The 20,722-nt window shown below is 38.7% G+C and overlaps 1 protein-coding gene across 50 annotated transcripts in view; it reads left to right on the top strand.

The window, feature by feature from the left end:
• The window catches only part of TCF4 (transcription factor 4), a 354,790-nt gene that overhangs the window by 304,049 nt on the left and 30,019 nt on the right, over window positions 1–20,722 (top strand). For all 50 annotated transcript variants that reach the window (XM_072757919.1, XM_072757926.1, XM_072757915.1 and 47 more), the window contains 4 exons: window positions 3,403–3,536; window positions 9,385–9,517; window positions 17,338–17,405; window positions 18,546–18,624. In XM_072757919.1, coding sequence (XP_072614020.1) covers window positions 3,403–3,536; window positions 9,385–9,517; window positions 17,338–17,405; window positions 18,546–18,624 — 414 coding nt within the window. The remainder of the gene's footprint in view (window positions 1–3,402; window positions 3,537–9,384; window positions 9,518–17,337; window positions 17,406–18,545; window positions 18,625–20,722) is intronic.

The following is a 20,722-nucleotide window of genomic DNA, read 5'->3' as shown; positions in this document are numbered from 1 at the left end:
ACTTTACTCAGACTTATTTTTTTAAATCAAAGCCCCTTGAGCAATGATGAGTTAACATCAAACTGGTTGACTTCCTTTGGAACTGACGCTTCTTGGGGGACCGTCTTCCATGACAGATCATTTCGGCTCCTTCTCTCCCCAAGAAGAACGTGTGTATTTTTAGAAGTGTTTGGGTTCAGTGTGTATTTTGAGCATCCTGGATTTAGCCAACTGAGAACAAATTGTCCTTATGTATAACTTCATATAAAAATTTCAGCCACTTACTAATTTATAGGTAAGAACAAGAGTCCCATTTAAAATGAAGTAATCTATCTCAGGACCAGAATATTATTTCATTACACAGCAAAAGCTCCACGTCAGCATGCTTATTGCTTTAGGGTAAAAGACCCAGCTTTTGTCCCAGACAAATTTTGAAAATTACAGTTTCACAGTGAATGAAATATATTTATTCTTTTAATTGTGCCATGTATTTAATTGAATGTACTTGGATGTGCGCCTCCCCACCCCCATCCCGAGCTTACAATCTGGCCAATGGTAGCACGGTTCCTTTCTGCTGCGTGGAGAAGGCTGGAATAGTAGAAAGACAACAGCTGCCTGTTACAATAGACTGTCCAGAGGATGCACCTAAGACTTCCTCCTGGATAAGCCTGTGGCACTTACTGTCAAAATATGATGGTCTTGTTGCCAGGCTAATACTCTGAAATTTAGACGTGGGATTTACCAAGAACTCCTGTACCTGTATGTAGAACTTTGAACTCTTTTGCCTGGGTGTGAAAACCTCTTTTGAGTGTGCCTTGGCCAAGTGCCATGGGATTTCCTTCTGATAATCTAGGAAGGGCCATGTCATGGGAAAGGGAGCACCCTTGGAGGAGCAAGCAACTGGGGAGCAGCTTGGTGTCTCACTTAGCTTGCAGCAGACATACTCAAAATCATCCTGATTAAAAGGGACTTATTTTCTTGCCCTTCAGAGTATTAGCTTTTTCCAGTTGCTAGTTCACATGTGAAATTCCATGGAAAATCTATAAAATTAAATCAAATGGGTCTCGCGGGAATGGAGACAATTTGTTCTGCACATAATAGAGCTCAGGTTCATAAGAGTCCTTTATCTTTGTGACCTGTCCTAGGTGGAACTCACAAAGGGACCCAGCAGGGTATGTCACTTGAGGGCGTCCTGGGCCATGACAAAAGGCTTATCATACCCTTTAGCTGTAAACAGCAGCCACTTGGGCATCAGCTCCCTTCTTTTGCAACCAGTCAGAGGCACTATGCTAGCGGTGCTTATGGAGATTGTCAATTCAAGGATTCATCACGCAAAGCAGATTTTCACTGAGAAAATTGACAGGATAGATTTCTTCTATCTGCTTTCAGGAAGGTGCTTGCTTAAACTGTGCACACCATGTGGGAGGTCAGGTAGATTAAAACAGTAGGCTGTTCTCCACAGCAGACCACACAGAATATGGGGAACAAACTTGCTTTTCTGCATATGAATACCCAGAAAAGCAAAAAAAAAAAAAAATCGGGTTGACATTTATGATGAGCACAATTAATTTGCACACATCTAATTCCATTCTCTCAAAACAACATTATGCCAAGATCATGGGATGTGATAAATATTAATTTACTGTGAAAAGCATAATTTATGTAAAGTATGTATTTTTATAAGTCTGCATTGAGTAGAGTGTTCTGTGTTAACAAATCCTAAATGTATTTCCATATAGTGCATCATGTTGTCAGAATGTTTCAGGAGACTCTCATTCAATGATACATATTCTTAATTTGTTTGTCATAGACGCCAACTATTTGAAATGTTAGGGCCTTAATTTCATATTTGAATTTAAGGTGACATCTAAACTTCCACAATTTGAAGACTAAGTCTTAAGTACATGAATAATAACTTTTTGAAAGTCCTATGTTTTCCCATAATGATCACAGAAACAGAACCTCATGATCCTGTTTCACATCAGCTTCTTTAGTGATGGGTGCATAGTGCCCTGAAGATTCAGGTCTTTAAAAATCATATGGTTTGGGTGAAAGATATTCAGAGACTGTCAGTCTGAATATTTTAAACTCACTGCCATGTGACCTCTTATTTTTCACTTGAATTTCCATCTTCTAATTAAAACTCTTAAGTTTTCGAAATCACGGACAAGATTTTTTTTTTTTTTGAGAAATCTATTGATCATTCCTCCCTGTCCTAAAACTATTCCAGTTTTTGGAATTCTAACTCCTAGATTTAAAAGCTCAGTGAAAAAAAAGCTTTGTGGTAAATAGTGTCGGATTTAACTTGCCCATTGCCTAAATTTTCAAAACGCCTTTATTACATGATATATACAGTGAAAATAATCTTATTTTCAAGGAGGCAGTACCTGCTGTGCTGTGAACACCTAGCTGATGGCATGTTATTCAACTGGTGTTCAGTAATTTCTGTTAAACTACTGAAAGAAGGGAAAATTTGAATTCAACAACACAGATTCCCACCCACCCACCCCACCCCTACCAACCACCTTTGTTTTAAGAAACCCAAACCAAACATCAGTGATCCCTAATAGTAACTTCTAGGCCAATAGACTCAGAGAAGAAAAAGAATCTATAAAAATGTTTTTAATATGACAGTAACAAAAGATTAGCTTAATATCAAAAGGTATTCATATAAGGTCCACATCATTTTAAGCTTCTTTTTAACTTATATTAACTTATAATTTTATAAAATCCAGACCCTCTCAAAATTTCTCTAGTGTAATATCTACCTTACGATATGTGTGCATCCTTTCAGTTGCTACCAGAGGCTTAAGACACTATAGGACTACGCACCAAAAAAAAAAAAAAAATAGAAGTTAAGAAAACTCAGAACTACATATCTGAGACTACTGTTCCCTATAAATCATAACATAATTTCAACTTTAAATCTATCCTATATGTTACAGAAATCTGATCTTTTAAATCTGAGATGTTCTTTCTCATTCTTACTTCTTCATATGCATTTAAAACCTGTAAACTGGTCAGCTCTATAATGTGTCAAGTATTTTCTTTTCATCACAGAATTTAGAAACAATTTAGCTGTTAGTTTTCATAGAAAAAGAGGTTGGGGGACTTCAAAGAAATGTTTTCTTTAGTATCACTTACCTGGCTGACTTGACATAATTCTATGTAGAAATGTGTTCTGTTGTTCTTTTGGAGCTGAATTTTCACTAAGGACACTGCCTATGGTAAATGTTTACATTTGTTTGGCAATATAGAGCCACTTGGGAAAAAAGAAGGATGACTGCCTTCTGATGTAATTGGCGAAGCAGCGCAAAGATGAATACACAACGGGTAGCCATTTTCAAGTATATGAAAAACCCCTATTCTGTAGGGCAAGGCTGAATGCCTCCCAAAAGTCATGGTTGTCTTTGTCCTTTACAGATGGCCATCACAGCAGTGACCCTTGGAGCTCCTCCAGTGGGATGAATCAGCCTGGCTACGGAGGAATGTTGGGCAGTTCTTCTCATATTCCACAGTCTAGCAGCTACTGTAGCCTGCATCCACACGAACGCTTGGTAAGGCAGCCTTGCGTGGTTATGGGGACCACACAGCTAGTTTACAAAGTCTCATTCTCGGCCTTTCCATGCATGGACGCAGGACTCTGTAATGAATGTAAAAGTGGCATACGCTCATTATTCTTAGAGTTATCTTGTTTCTGTGATCAAAGACCTACCTGAATGAGATCGCCTCCGTAAGCCCTTCCAGCTTCGCTTCGCCATTGTTCTTCTGCTGACGGTGTTTAGTTCCGTGCTTTCTTGACGACAATGTTAGCCCCTTTCCAACATAAATACACACTATATTTGAGTTGTGCAGTTTCAGCTATGGTGGATCCTTGTCTTTTATTTGCTGTCTGTAGTTTTGAAGAATATACTGCAGGGGGCAGAGTGACCGTCGGTACCCTGGGAGTAGGTGGCCTGTATGTCCCATGTGCATTTCCACTTCCCCTTATTGGCTTCTGTCCCTGGTGACAGCTTCGACCCAGGGTGCCACACCCAAAGGAAAGAGTTCCTGTTTCCCATATACTCCACTAGTCACAGGAACCATGGGGTTTCTGTATAGATCAGATTCCCAGTTTTTAGTGGTTTAGTTGTAATTACACACCCCTGAACCTCCCACTGATGCTCTGTTGCCTCACTCGGTTGAAAACTGCTGAGCTCTAGAATGCTATCCTGTTTCATTACTGAAGTGTCCACTCTGCCCATCACCTACACTCATCCATCCTAGTGTGTCCCTTCATCTTGGAGGAAGGAAGTTCATCTGATCTTTTCCAGCCTCAAAAACCCCCACAGCCCAGAATCCTCGTAGGAACTTAAGTCTAGCATTACATGAAGATCATGGTTAGGTTTGCGATGGAGGTATGATGGAACTGAAGCCCTTGTGCAGTAAAATAGCTTTAAAAAATGTTTGAAGCTGTAATTCTACAAATGCAAAAGGGCATGATAACGTGGTCCTAGTGTCACTACTCTTCATCTTGAAATTGTCCCTTTTTCTTCTCCTGATACCCAGGTTCATGTGTCTTTCTCTGTTCTGCGATAGGAAATAGGACTTTCTGGATTTCTGTAGTCTTTCCTCTCTTTTCTTCACTGCTAGAGGCATAGAAAAGGTGACTTATATTCTACTCTGACAAAATAAAACATTCCAGAAGTTACGGTTTCTGATATCCTTGGAAATACTTATTTAACTAGTTCTGGTGATAGAGACACTGTGGTCAGTTAGCTGTTAATGAGAGGCAAATGATGGAGATGGAATAGGCCTTTTTATATCATCTGCCAAGTTTGAATATGTCCATCAAACTATCTCAAATTTCAGCACATCTTCAGTAAGTAGCAAATGATTTACTTGCAAATTTTATCTTCTTCCAATTCCTACTTTGAGGTCTTAGAGAGAAAGCTTTGAGAAGTATCAACTAGAATTTCTTCTTGACCAACATCTTTATTTCCCCTTCATCACATTGTATTTCTCTAAGGAACTCATGATCAAAGCTACATGTGTCCTATAAGCAAGGAAAATTTTGATTACAAATAAAAGCTTTTGGCAGTGTACTAACATTTAACATGGAATATTGGTCCTTCTAAGAGTTGTTCTTTTGACATATTTTCATTCTTCCTATATTCCTTTCTCTCTTTCCTCATCATGCTCTAGAATTTTGATGTAGGTGGTTTGATTTTATCCCAGTCAAATTCACTGCATGGGCGGAGGTATCTTTAAAATGTGCTCCCATGCATAAAAAGTGTAATTTTAAAAAGGGAACCAGTTACATTCCTTTTAGAAAAAAAAAATGCTGAAAACCTTAAATACCAAAACAGTGTTATCAACCAGGAAGAAAGATTATTTCGAAGGAAAAACCCAACAGGTTGTATCAGATGCTGTATTTGTAATGTCATTTATCCAACACAGAACATGGAGTTTTCATTCTTAATATGATTATTTAGCAGATCTTAGAGATTAAGGGTTTGTTTCAAAAAAATGGTAAATGAATTAGGTATCTGGTAATGTATCCTAATGAATTTTCTCACTGATAGGGAAACTGTTGGATTATTATTTCTAGTAATCATTGTAATTTCAGTTTAACCATTTGAAAATCTCTTGCTGCAATGTCTTTCAGAAATCTGACACTGATGGAGAGTAATTTGGGTATGCAATAGGCAGTTAGGGTCCTTTCACTTGGAAATAGTGGTAGTTCCTCATTTTTGCCTGTAGCTTTTGGCCAGTCTTACACAGAATAAAGGAATAGTTTGGTTAGAAGAAAGAGCATTTTCCTTGTATTAGAGACAAATTAGTATTGTCTCTAAAGGTACAATATTTTATTTTATTTTATTTATTTTTTTTTATTTTTTAAACATTTTTTAAAGATTTTATTTATTCATGAGAGACACACAGAGAGAGAGAGAGGCAAAGACACAGGCAGAGGGAGAAGCAGGCTCCACGCAGGGAGCCTGACATGGGACTCAATCCCGGGTCTCCAGGATCACGCCCCAGGCTGAAGGCCGCGCTAAACCGCTGAGCCACCCAGGCTGCCCAAAAGGTACAATATTTTAGAAACATTATGGTCTTCATCGCTTTATCCTCTGTTGTCATAGGGTCTATAATTATAAAGCCTAAAACCTACACATTTCAGTAGCAACTGTCAAGTCACCAATTTTGCTTCTTTAAATCCCCCTTTACAGCCTCAGCTTCTACAACACAATCCCACAGCTAATCACTCTGATGTCACAGGTGTACACACAGAATCACTCTGAAGAATGGAGTTTGTGGTTAAGCTTTGGAATGGGTTGTTGTAGAAGACTTAATGTTGGCAGAGTTCTGTTTAGAAGCAGGTAGCATCCCTGCCTGGCATGGTTTAGGCATGGTCTTTGCACCACACGTTGAAAATAGTCCTAGGAGTCTGAAGTTTTATTATAAAAGAAGTCCTTTTCTTGTAACATAAACCCTTACCCCAGTGATTCTCAGCCAGGTGTGATTTTACCCCCTCAGGGAACATTTGGAAAAGTCCGAAGATGTTCTTGGATGTTACAGCTGGTAAGCCCTACTGGAATCCAGCGTATAGAAGCCAGGGATGCTGGTAAACACACTACAGTGCGTAGGAGAGCCCCCCACAGCAAAGAATCATCTGGCACAAAACTTTAACGGTGCCAAAGTTGTGAAATCTTGCCTGAGCCCAAAGCATGATTTTTTTTGTTGGTATGTGCCACCAATTGCTGTGTTTTCTAATCCTTGAATTATCAGCCCATAGGCTGATAAAAATATCACAAATAGAAACATTTTCAATACTCATTACTCTGTCAGTAGGCTGCAAATATGCTATAATTGGGCATCAGTAAAAATAATTAAATAGTGGGCATGTAAAGCCATTATACTTTCTCAAACTCCCCATTCCATGTGTAGCAAGCAGGGCAGGAAGTATCAGGACCCGGAGGAAGAGAGGCTGAGGGGATCTCTCATCATTGGTTCCTACGTACTCTAAAAGAGACATACTTCACACACCAGTGATATTCTCTGGAGTGTATTTATTACATCTCTGAGTGACAGTAGTTTTCAAGATACTTTTCCTTATAAAATAATGTGGCTATAAATCTCATTAACTTCTTTCAGCATCCTATTTTCTGTGAGTCTCTAAAAATGACATGGATTGCATTGGTTTCCCCATTAAAATTTTCAGGGAAGAACTTTTCTTGTCATTCTCTAAACTCAGTATTATCCCTCTGTCTATTAAACCCTGAATGACTGCTCATTTTGCACCATATTAAAAGTGTCTAGAAGTCCTCCCTGATGTGGAAATCTTTTTCCTGTTCCACTCTGTGATTATAGAGTCATATAAGTATTTTTCAAAATTCTTTTCCTCTGTTTTGGTGTTTGCATATCTGGGACTGATTTATATACAGTTTCTCTATTCTTCAGAAACTCAACACAGAATTAGCACTATGTAGAAATGAAGCTAAACCATCTCTTTCTTTCAGTTTCCTTCTATATTCAGTTTCTCTTTCTCTACTTTATTATAGTGTTTAGCTGTCAAGCAGAAATCGTTGTTCTAAGACTGGTGTCCGTGGCTCATCCAGTCTTATGGATTAGCTGTAGTAGGGAATGGGCCCATTCTATCTTTGTTTTTTTGGAAAAAGAATTTGTGGACTGCTTGGAATTTTTTGGTCAAGCACAGAGGTCCATGAAATTAAAAGGTTTGAAAGGCATTCTTGGGAAGTTGGAAAGATTTAAGGGTTTCATCTCAACTTTTTTCACTGAAGTTGACCTTTCAGTTGGACTATTTCTAGTGCATAGGGGTCATATTGGCAAAGGCATCCACCATGTCATTGGCAGAATGTAGGTTCATTTTCTAGACCGTTTAGTTCTCTCTCAATTAAGTAGTATTGCAATCCACTATTTATTACACGCCGACCAATAGCCAGTGGTTCATTGAGGATATAGAATAATTATGTGTTCAGCACTCAGCCATAAGTTGTGGGATGCAGAAGTCTATGCTCTATTCCCTTCCCTTAAAGAGTTTACAGTATAGGTAGAAATGTCCTTGAAAGAGAAAGCAATGACAGGCAGCATATAATTGTCAAATGGCACAACGCAGAATGTGAGCACATTAGGGATTCAGAGAGAAGAGATTGTGCAAGAGTTGGAAGTAGGAAGGAATACTAAAGGAAGAGGTGGAACACAAGATGGGCCTCACAGAATTAATACAGAAATACCAAGACACCAGGGTTTCACTCCTATGAATAAATGCCTGGGCTTTAAGCACCCCTGACTTTTAGCATCATATTCGATCTCTAATTTTAATCGAATCTCCACTAATGATCTAATAAAGATCCATAGTTGATTAATATATAGTACATGTAAGAAAAAATCAGTTTTAGCCAAAATAGTTTTACATGTCTGTCTGTAACACATTCAAATACCTATAAGAACAACTTTTTAAAGCTACTTTTTTATCTTGAGAATGAAAATAGCTCGATATCTTTTGGTCCCTGTTAGTGATCTGCTCATTCCCAAGCAGATGGATTGGTAGCAACTAATTTGCTATCTTACGGGCACTGTGATATATCCCAAGAAAAGCAACGTATTTGGCCAACTTAGAATAATAATTTAACTCAAAGCCAAACCTTAAAACCTATGATTCTGTAAAGATGTTCTTTCTTCATAGTCAGGTATCTAGAAGATTGCTAATGAAGAGGACACATAAAGAAAACTCAAATCAGTGCTTCTGAGTTCATTCATTCCAGTGTAATTCAAAATAGTTGTTGATTTAAGGCTTTACATATTGATGCTTTAGAGAGATACTTAATCATTGTTACTTTTTAAGTTTTTAATTGACCATTCTGTTCATTCTAGAATTCAGAAAGGTGGCCCAGTTTTGTAGGAGGAGGATTTAAGACTGGCTGCTCTTTGCCATTTAGTGTCTGAAAGTCCAGGATAAAGTGTAATGTCAACCCCACAGGTCACAATATTGTTTTATTCATTGTATCATGGAATCTTTCTTACTTGATCAATAGTTCACACCAAAAAATTACAATAGAGATGGTCTTTTATGTTGCTGACACTCAGAGATACTTTTAAGCAATAATTGTTAGATTTAGAGATTGTGATCTTTTCTCACTGTCCTATATTGCCATTGTACTCTTCTGCATTTGATGCAAACCCAAACCAACTATGAGTCTTTGTATTTTATTATGTGAAAAATGAAAGCTGTCAGATCTAAGCAAGATGTATTCTTGGATATTTTGAAATTCTAAAGGCTGTCTCCGTTGCAAAATGAAGAGTTCCAAAAGGAGTATTAGAAACCTAACCCACTAAATATTTCATGGTTGAATGTGGCCTCTTCTTCTTCTTCTTCTTTTTTTTTTTTTTTGCTTTTTGCTACAGAGCTATCCATCACACTCCTCAGCAGACATCAATTCCAGTCTTCCTCCGATGTCCACTTTCCACCGTAGTGGCACAAACCATTACAGCACCTCTTCCTGTACACCTCCTGCCAACGGGACAGACAGTATAATGGGTGAGTCATAGAAATATCGATTCTGACCCGACCATCAAGGTCAGGGTTTAATAAGAGGACCTCTTTTTTTCTCTTCATAATTGAATAGCAATCAGGCAATGAATATTTGTCACATAATTGAATGAAAATACATGAACTAAAAAAAAGAAAATACATGAACTAACATGTATTGTTAGTTCAATCTAAACATCTAAACAGATATAGTCATTGGCTTGTCTATAATCACTTTTTTGGTCACAAGAAACTGATATTTGGCTACTTGGTTCATTGTGAGTTATTAGATGAAACAAAGGTTTAAATAGACTGAAACTACCTTGCTTCTCACACTTTCTGAGCAAAGTGAACTTTTATAAGACAAACCACTGAAGACTAGTCAGATAGGGGCAAGTTAGCTCAGTAGTAGTTATTGACCACTTCCCAAATCTAGTCACTGTGCTAAGCTCTTAACCATGACATATCAGAGCCTTCCAAAGACTAGTTCCTGTGAAATTCATGCGGGTTATTAATAACTAGATGGCTTCACCTACTGGAGAATGTGGCATCATGGAATCCTTCAGAGGGGAAGAAGCATTTGGTTACTTATTGCAGAGGCAATGCATGGGCATCAGGGCCAGAAATGATTCACTGCCATTTCTCAAGCAGGTTTACTAATGAATTGAGGCCCAAGCAGAGTGCTGCTTCCCAGTGAACTAAACCGTCATCCTCTGGTTTCTCATGATGTCCATTGTGATTCTCTCTCCAGACAGATGATTCCTCCCACCAGGACTCCCTCCTGGAAGGAGGAGCTAGGCAGGTGTCCGACTGCCCCCAGAGGAAAGAGTCCAGGCTGGGGAGGAGGGAGCCACCCCCTTCTGAATCTGCCTTTAACAACTTTGCCGTTCATAGGAATCACACAGCCTGATGTTCTGGGGTCTTGTTAAAACCTTAGACTTCGCTGGTCGCCACTGTTCTGGTCCTAGCTCAAACTCACACCTTGCTTGGCCTCATGATTTCTTCCAGTGGGCCCCCAATGAGAAGAGAACATTAGCTGTATGTTTTAGAGAGAAGAATGTGTGACAATAATCCTACTGTTTATTCCCCTTAGCTCTCTGCAGTTTTTCATTTTCTTTAGAGAGTCCATAGGAGTTAGGAAAGTGGTGTGAATCACTTATGTGGGAGAGTTTTTGATGAAAGGGAAGAGATGTGCTTTGAAATGTTGCAAATATAATTCTGCCTAGATAATACACTCCCTGCTTATTCAGTAATGTATTTCACACTTGAGATGAGCCACCTCGCAGCCCTTCACTATCATGTCTCAGTAAGAAGCAAATTTACAAGAGTTTCCATTTTCGTAACTTTTCATAACAAAGCATTTACAAATGTGTTGCATCAGTTTGACCTTGGAGAGGAGTGGACAGAGGTCACATGGGGAAGTTGGGTTGGCTATCAATGCAGTTTTGGCAGATTTGAAAAACAAGAAGAAAGAAAGAAGTGCAGAACTGAAAGGGTGAGAAAAGCATATTTCACTTCAATGTGGTTTGACAAATGGAAAGCCCCTTTCTGCAGTCATGAGGTCTCGTTATAAAGAAGGATGACCGGTCATTCATCCTCTTACACGGCAGATTTCCTGTCTACTTGTGGTTTGAGTAATTTTCTTTTTTAGGAAGGTATAAAGGTGGAGCAAAAGCTCGAGTTGAGGAAAACATGCTTGGGCATTGTTTGAAAAAAATTTTGTTGATTGGTCTACAAAACAGTCTTTCTGGGAGAGAGGTACCCCAACTTGGGAAGAAAGAGATATTTTGAAATGGAATAATCATTCTCTATGAGCTGTGGTTAGGATGCCCACAAGTCTCAGTGGGAATGAGATTTGCTTTATTTAAGATAGTTGACTCATCATTAGCCTGTGGATGAACAGGAATGTCTGCTGTCCTTCATTTGGTCTGGGCGGCAAGGGAGCAGTAGGTGACTTCTGCATGCTAACAGGCTCAACCACACACTAAAGACGGAGTGAACTTGTTATATACACCACAGGGCCCTGTTTAAAGAGGAGGGAGGGTCTCAACAATAATAAAAGAGCCATAATTTTAAAGGGGAAAGTATGAGATTTCTGGAACCCAGAAAAGGGTTTTTAAGAATAACTTTATTATATAAATTAGCCCATGATCATGAGTATACTTGTCAAAATCTATTAGCAGAATGTGAGAAAGCTTTATAATCTTCTCAGGAAACAAGTGTACATGGTAATTCAGTTTTTTGGAGGAACAGACATTTATTAACTTGCATAAATGTAGTTAGACTTTAGGATTTTGTTAAGGGAGAATATTCTGGATGTTCTTTCTTAAAATAATACGTCCTCCAATTCCTTACATTGAAATACAGAGGAAAATTTAAATATGATAATAAGCCTTAATATTGCACGCTGTCGAGTAGCTCATGTTTATTTCCACTTCAATTTTCTTAGGCTTTGGGTCGATTTTTAGAGTGTGGTAGAAGTCAGGAATGGCCGCATGTCTGTATAACAAGAAGAGAAGATTTCCCTTCTAATGTTAGTGATACTTCCCTAACAAACAGTATGGATTAATAGGATACATCTGTAGACTTTTGAAAATATTTGGCATATACTCACTCATTCTGAAATGCAGGAAATAAAGAAATATTACATTGCCTCTATCTCAAAGAACAAACAGAGCTAATTAAATAATTGGTAAATAGGGAACACATAGCCTGACACATGTTTGAGATTACACACATGATTCTGTAGAAAATGACTGTAAGCACTACTAATGCTGTAAGAATGGGGTTCAAGCACTAACACATGGACATCACATTTTTTTAAGTTTTCTTGGTGAAAAAGTGCAAGGCAGTGCAATCTTTTCATAAATTGCATTGATGTCTTAGGAAGCTGCTTTTTTTCAGTTCAGGAGGAGATCATTACCCCACCTCTGAGCTTCCTGTTATAATGTGTCCTCCTGGCAGTCGGTGAATATCCTGAACTGATCATAGAACGACAAAATGCACATGGAGTGAGATGCAAGCTTAGAACCATCAGAAGGGGACCCCCTGGAATCAGCTCCCTTGCCTCCATTCTGGCCTGTGCATTTCAAAGATGGCAGATGCTCACCGAGGCATCGGATGACTTGTTTGGGCAGAGTGATGACTGTTTCTTGTTTTGTTTGCTTTTGCTCTTTAATGCCCAATACCATTTTTTGAGAAATGCTTAAGAAAGACAAACTCATCCATGGATTTTCAAAAGAAGTGTAATTTATTTTACTTGGGGCATAGAGTCCACTACTTTCCTCTGAAGCCTTGCCAGCAAACTCTGGAGGTTGCATTTGACATTTCTGAATTGGAAGGGCCTAGTAAGCTCCTTGGAATTCTATGAATATAATGCATGGAACACAACATGGATTCTCACTAGTTCAGCAGGTATAGTACCCAGTTAAAGAGAAGAGCTAAGTCCAGGGGCTTCCAGAATTACCACCATCAGAGCCTTTGAACTATATTCCTAAAACCCTTTCAGTGCAGTATTCCTGGCCATATATCAGAAGCTGTCCAGGCCAGGGCCTCTACATGCCAGCATGCACGCAGAGGAAGTGTCGTGAGTGACTAGATGCCAGCTTATAGAGGATGGAAATATCTGGAGGATGCAGCCATATATATTTTGCTATCTACATATTTCCTTCTTACCTATAACGTCCAATATGTCTTCTGGGCCAAAAGGCTTGAGAGTACTGCCTCGCCTGGCACGGTCCCCTGATATTACTCAAGGACAAGAGTGCTCCAGTTCCCCATGGGAGACGCCATTTGTATACGTTCCCAGGGTGTGACCCCTGATTGTTTGGGACTACACACTCTTCCTTCCTCTCGGAGGGAATTGGGCATAAAACTAACATAATGGTTATAATAACTATTATTGTTCCATTAGTCTTTAACTGGCCTGCTTCCTAATGCATGGTACTTCCCATGTTTTTAAACCTCAAAGCAAACAGTGTTGAAGGAACAGACTACCAAGATTGATTTAGTGCAACATATGCTAAAGATTACCCTGGAATATCTATCTGGTTCCTGAATTAATCTGGCTTACAACTTTCACTTCTAATGACATGTTTGTATGACATGATGCATTTTAGTATGTGGCTTTTCTAGTAGAAACATTATGTCCATTTCCCCCTGAGGACTTGGTTTCACAGTAATTTTATTATTAGAGTAGTCACATAATATTCACTTTGTCTTTTCTAAGAATCTTGAGCCTTCAAATACAGTTGGGTGATGAACAGGCACAGAGTGTAAGAGTAATATGGATTTTATCCAGCAGTGACATGGTATCTTAGTTACAAAGACCACCAACGGAGAACAATAAACCAGTTTGATTTAAGTCTTCTCATCCATTTCCTGCACATGGTCATGGGACCCAACTCCCCCCTTTGAATTCCTAGGAATCCCTCCTGCTAAAAATTAGTACATTGTAGCCTATTTTTGAGTCTTTATTCTAAAATCGTGTGTAGTAGGGGTGCTGGAGATACTCCTCCTTTTGTCATCTTTATAGACATGAACTCCATGGTTCATTTTAGAACCATTTTGCTATTTCTAATAGTTTAATAACACGAGGGTCACTTGGACACAGTTCAAAAACCCTTAAATTTTAAAGCAGTCATCAACTCTCAGACAAATACAGTATGCATTATACTTCTTATTCCTTTTATATCTTCACAACATTCCCAGCCTGAGGTTATGGGGGTACATAAAGGGATAACACATTTTCCAAATTCTGATTTTCAGTAGCCAGTCCCCAGACACCACTCATCCTGGTGTTTTGATGAGGGTGTGTTCTAATAGGAATTGATTGCTGTTTCCAGAAAGCTGAGAGTGAGACCAAGGGTGGTCCCACATGAAACCGAAGATACAGACCCTTCTTTCTGCTCCATCTTCTAGCCAGCAGCCGCACCTGTGTTCAAACCATCTGAATAATGCTTAAGGGGCTGGCAGTCTCAAATCCTCCTACAAAATTGCAGTTCCTTTTAATAACTGCTCATCTTGTATTCATATTTACCTTACCGCTTTAGAGACTGATTTTGTGTGAGTGTGTGTGTGTGTGTGTGTGTGTGTGTTTTCTTGAGCACGAGAAATTGATGAGAGCTAAAATAACAAGAAATCGGTCCAGTCTTTACTTAGTAGGTGCAGTACTTTTTATTACTATTCCTATTATACGTGAGCATTTTGGCAGTTTCTAATAATATGAATTGACAAAAACTGGAATAGTAAGTCGAGTCCTATCACATGAAAGCCATAATGTGGACCCGATGAGCACAAAGTTTGATTAGAAGTGTGTTTTGCCAAACACGACCCATTACTACTCAGGATAAAAAAAAAAAAAAAAAACTTATGCCATTTGAGAATTTCGGTTCGCTTTCTGATTATTTATGCCTTTTGACATAGGAGTCCCACAAAAAGAGAAATCTTTAAGAGAAGGACCCATGTCGCTTAACGTGTTTAGGGGCTTGGAAATGTGTCTTCTCCAACATTTCCTGGAACAGAACAAAAGGCATTCCAACTGAAAGGGCAAATTGGCCCCAGTAAACTGCTTTGAAATTTAAACCCTTGGGTTTGGCCTTCCAGCTGCTGCAAGGTAGAAAGGCTTCATGTGAAAAAATAGTCTGTTCTTATCAGTGGCTTCCATGAGTAGCCTTTGGAGTTTTCTGAAACATTCTCATGACAACATGAGGTAAGAAGTCGATTCTAGTTTTTATTCTACTTCCTGAGTCCCAGTATCTCCCTCTATAAGAACAGGCACTAATAGAAAGTTTAGTTGGCAAGGTGTAGTACAAAAGTAATCATAACGCTCTTATCTTGTCTCTCCTAAAGTGTGATTTTATGCTGTGCATATAATTTATTTTTTAAATGTCCCTAAAATCTTTCTGTTGGTTTTTATGAAAATAAATTTTGAAAAATTCGTCATCCTCATGTTAAAGTTGTTCAAAGGAAGATTTAATCTTTTGAAAGCCACTACTGTAGCAAATTTTCTCTCTAATTGAAGCACTGTCTTGTCTTGTTTGCTTTAGGTTTTTTGTTAGAGAATATAATATTTTTTCCGACGTGGTTCTGAAATTCCATTTCACAAAGATCTGTTTTCTAATCAAGCAGCTCACAAATTTGTTTGACAAATCTAATTTTTAGGTATCTGTGATAATATCGCTTCTAGGGGAAAAAAATGTGTCTAATTGCCCCCAAATACCATCGTAGTACGTGCTGAAAAAAATGTTAGTGTTCTCTGTATTTTCTCTTTAGAATTTTTCTTTCATTTTTAAAGAACTCTTCAATGCAGAAATTTTCATTTTCACACAGGATATATTTTCAGCTATCTCTTATATTTAAGTATTTTTAAGATTAGTGGCACCTGTGAGTTCCAACTAGCTCAATTGTGTGTCTGACCTTCATTTCAAAGATGCACTTATACGTATCATCCTTAGTACTAATAACCGATATACTTTTAGTATTATGAACTTGTGATATAAAACAGAATAGTTTTCTCAGAAGGTGGTTGTGTTCCTTTTATCACATACCAGTTTTCTTTCAGTTTTAGTTATTAACAAATGAATATGGCCATGTATGGGTTTTGTTAACCAAATAAAGCACACCTCAAAAGATTATTGAACTGACATACCCACCATATAAATATATAAAAATAGCAAGCATAATTTAACTATACTAAGCAGAGGTCAGGAGAATGAAATTATAACCTAGAGAAGCAGAGAATTCAACCTCTTGACATCTGACCCCACTACTCCATTTTATAGACCTAGAAGCAGATGACATATTTGTCAGCAAGTGTGCTTCCTAGGATCAAAGATAGGGCTGGAAATTTTTTTTTAATTATGTTGTGTGCAACAAAGTTCTCCTTTTAATTAGTTGCCTTAAGATTTCCTTTCTTTATTTCACAAAATAGTGAAAGATGCCTCCATGGAGTTTAATAGGTTTTATTTAACTACTAGGTTTATTTGCTGATGTTCAGGCCTTAATCAATGTCACATGCCAAATGTTGTTAGAGGTTGTATTAATACTGTTCAACAGAGCTGACTTTGAATTCCAGACTTCGAATGCCAGAAACTACAGCGTAGAGTAGCAGGCCTCCATTCATCTATTTTGTAGTTAAAAATACCACCGTTTAGGATGACACAGATCACTGGTGAATACATAGACTCATTTTATCTCTGGAATTGGAGATCATGTTGATTTCTGGTAGCGTAGCAGTTCAGATTTTTTTTTTTAATGTGAACACTGACTTGAGTATGTGGAGAATACGGGGAACTTAAAATATTAAAAGTATCTTCTCTCCCAGGAAGCCAGACATCATAGTCTTTCTGTTTTATTTTGCCGAGAGGAGCACCTCGCTTTGCTATGTATCAAATTTTTGAAAAGATGGAAAGCAGGCGTAAATTACTTGAGAAGGCGATTCAGTTGACCCTCTGAGATAGAAAAGGCGAACTTTGAGGACTTGGGAGGCCTGAATGTAGTACACACTTCTTAGCAGTGAACCTCGTGTGCCTTCACGCTTGCTGCCCACCGTCCTCCACTAACTACTCGTGGGCAAGAAGGGGGCAAGCACTGGCAACTGAAACGCTTCATCTTTAAACCAAGGTGTCAGGTTTATATTTTATCTGCAAAAAAAGTAACATGAATATATTTGACATCTACCTCAGCAAACAAATTAATGCTAATTAAAGATTAATGTGTTGTAATTAGCATTAAAAATGCAATTAAATTGTGAGTAAATGGACCAGGAATAGAAAATTGTTAGACGTCTCACTGCCTGGTTTTTCATATTCTGCCTTTTGTTTTTGCAGCAAATAGAGGAAGCGGGGCAGCAGGCAGCTCCCAGACTGGAGATGCTCTGGGGAAAGCACTTGCTTCGGTGAGGAAATATTGACTTTGGACTTCATATGTACCATTGTGGAAGGGTGAACTTTAATCAGAAGTGGACATTTGGAATTGGAGAAAATGAATGGCAAATCGCTTTGATTTCTGGAAATGCTAGCTTTCTCGCAGAATGATTACTGAAAAAATTTGAGGAGGGTGCTCTGACGCTTCCAGGGAATGGCTGAGCCTTCCAGCTGAGGTCCCCACAGTGGCACCAAGCAGTCCTCAGTTATGGCTTAGTGGATAGTGTCAGGGCCTTTTGGTGCATAGATTTTCTACCTTGATTTCTTATTTTTCTCTAAAATCGTACGGTGCTCATTGACCAGCTAAGACTGACTTTGCGGGGGGGGGGGGGGGGGGGGGCAATTCTAAAACACTTTGGGAAAGGCACTTAGGAGAAAAAACAAAAATGACCATACCTGAGGTCTGTGAAAAATTGTCACATAATTGGCACCCGGGGACTCCGTTTCTTTGTCCACTGCCGGGAGGCTAGAATTTATCATTTCTTGCATGTTCACTAGTGACGAAGTAGCACACTCCATTTGTGTGAGGGTGAATGCCTGGGATTCTCTTCAAAAGCTAGACAGGATTATTTACAATTGTAAATGGAGATTTGTTATTCTAACATTTTGTCTCTTTGGTTGGTTTCTCCTTCCCATTGGGAGCATAAAATAAGTTTGAGTTAGCATTGTGACCTGAGTAGAAGTTTATACTTAATCTGGGCATCTAAAGCCTTGACCTTAAATGCCTTAATTATGGTGGAGAAGGAATTGGACAAAGATCGTAGAGATGGTGTTGTCTAACCTGTTTGATGGAGGAAGAAATGGGGGCTTAGGGTCTTCATGTGGCTTACTCATGGCCATGGGGCCATGGTAGGACATGGGAGAGAAAGGAGTACGGACCCTAGTCCAGTATACTCCCCACCACCTTACATGAGCTCAGAATTCTTATTTTGAAAAACTAAAGAAATTGTTAATTTTTTCGTTTTAGAATATTAGTACTAGAGTCAATTGTTACATGTATTTTATGACTTGCAATTTTTAGATGAACTGCAACGACACTTTGTCATTTAAAAATTGTTGATTCTTTATTCCTAATAAATGAGGGTGTTTTTTTTTCTCCCCGCTGTTTTAAGATCTATTCTCCAGATCACACTAACAACAGCTTTTCATCAAACCCTTCAACTCCTGTTGGCTCTCCTCCTTCTCTCTCAGGTACTGTACCTAAATCCAACCCCATCATGGTACCAGTTTATGAGAATGATTTCCCTCTTGTACTTCCTGATCTGGCAGGTGGAAACTGCTTCCCTCTAAAAGCTTAAAACATAACATTTCCAAACAGAAAAATGGAAAGATTTGTCTTTTCCACTGCCATATGAAAGTATAGCCATTTACATCCAAAATTCTTCTTAGAAATTAGATGTTTGTAGAATACATAGATATATGGAAAACTTCTTAAACTTTTCTTAACTCTGTAGAAAATAGTCAACAGAATAATATATTCTAATAAGACACCAAAGATGAGAAACCCCAGTTAATACAATCAGGAATATGAATATAAAATTTAGACTTTCTGCATTTCCTTCTTAAAGTCCACCTCACTGGCATGATTGAGGAGAACTATAATTTTGTAAATAAATTGAGAAGTAAGAGTGTGAAGTAAAATGGGATATTTGCCTTTAAAATATAACAAATTAGAATGACTTCAAATATGGCTTCAAATAGTAAAACTGTAAGTTGTTGAATTATGTGAGTAAAATGTTTCACTTTTCAGAGGTCCATTTAAGAGGCGCATTGCCCTTCTAGTATAAATGCTTCCAGAAGGCCCTATCTGGTGCATGTCTCTGTTCTTGGGAAAAAGGACAGGTGGTTTCTAAAAAAGAAACTGAATTGCATCTGTACCTGATTGAAACCTGACCTTACTGTAATTTATAGGGGAGTTGCTTGCCTAAAGGCTGCTGCCTCGATCTCTCTGTTATTCCCTGCGTGCACCATTCACATGGCCCGTCATAAACTGGGTTCCCTGGTAGAGAGTAGGCGGTTTTGGACTGCACGAAGCTTTCACAGGCGATGGCCATGGCTTAGGTGGGATGGAATCTCAGGCTTTTCTGAGCCTCTGTTGACATGGGGTGGAGGATGTCACAGAATAGAGAAGGGTGGCTGAACCGTCAAGTCCACAGGGACCAATGGGCAGAATTGAAACTGAAAGGACACAGAGATGATACTGAGAGGATCATGGAACAGCCATGCAACATTCCCTTGACAGAAAAAGAACAGAAAGTTCAGGATTATTACATACTCCTGGGCCAGTCTTCTTGCAGTTAGGCTCCGGAAAATGATCACCGGTGTCAATGTCCAGAGCCAGAGAGAGACAGAGATAGCGTTGAGCCCAGCGAGGCAAATGGTGTGGGAGACTGAGCCGGGAGAGTTCCAGGTTCCCCATTGCAAACAAAGCAGCTCTAATTTCATCTATCTTATAATTGGGGGGTGGGGGGGATCAGGAGCATAATAAAGTTTGAGAACAGCTGTTTTAGTCTGGTGCTCTGATGTTACAGATGAGCGTACTGAGGCCCAGGAAGGGTACCACAAAGGTACATGAGGCTGCATGAGTGACGGTAGCAGAGCTCGGGCCAGAATCTAGTGCTCGCCATCCTGCCACTCCACCTCTAGGTTAATGATGGGAGAAGACAGTTATGATGCATACATCATTCCAGAAAATGTCACCAACACCCAAAACCTGAGCAGCATGCTCTGTGTGGAAGACACAGAAACAGGCCACTTTTGGGGTCCTGCTAATGTACCACAAAAGACCACATATTAAGAAGAGAGAACTTTAAGAAGACGTAAATAGAGGGACAAATTGCTATTTGCACACTGGAAATAACTGGTTCTGTCCATATCCTATCACTAAAAGTAATTGAACAAAATATCCTACTTTTATTTAGCATAAAAATACACATACATGCACACCCAGAAATGACAGGAAGCAAGGATTTTTTTTTAGATGCTAACCATGCCAGAGCATGAGATTACAGTGAGACCATACAATTTTTTCCCCTTTCTTGAATTATTTCTTAGTTTCCACATAGAGTATGCTTTATTTTATATGTAAAAGTGGTTTTTGTTTCGTAGGTTAGACATGTAATATAGATTGTAGCAGGAATCCAGTTTAACGGATCCCAAAATAATTCTTTTCTTCAGAAGAAACTACTTATTATTGTTGTTATATTGAGTTTTTAAATTTCCTGTTTAGTGGATCACTGCCAACTAATCTTATTCCCTCAAAAAGTTTGGAAGGCTTATCCCTTCTTAA

Source organism: Vulpes vulpes, chromosome 5 (assembly GCF_048418805.1).
Source record: "Vulpes vulpes isolate BD-2025 chromosome 5, VulVul3, whole genome shotgun sequence".
Classification (NCBI taxonomy): Eukaryota; Metazoa; Chordata; class Mammalia; order Carnivora; family Canidae; genus Vulpes; species Vulpes vulpes.
This window is presented reverse-complemented; position numbering and strand designations above follow the sequence as displayed.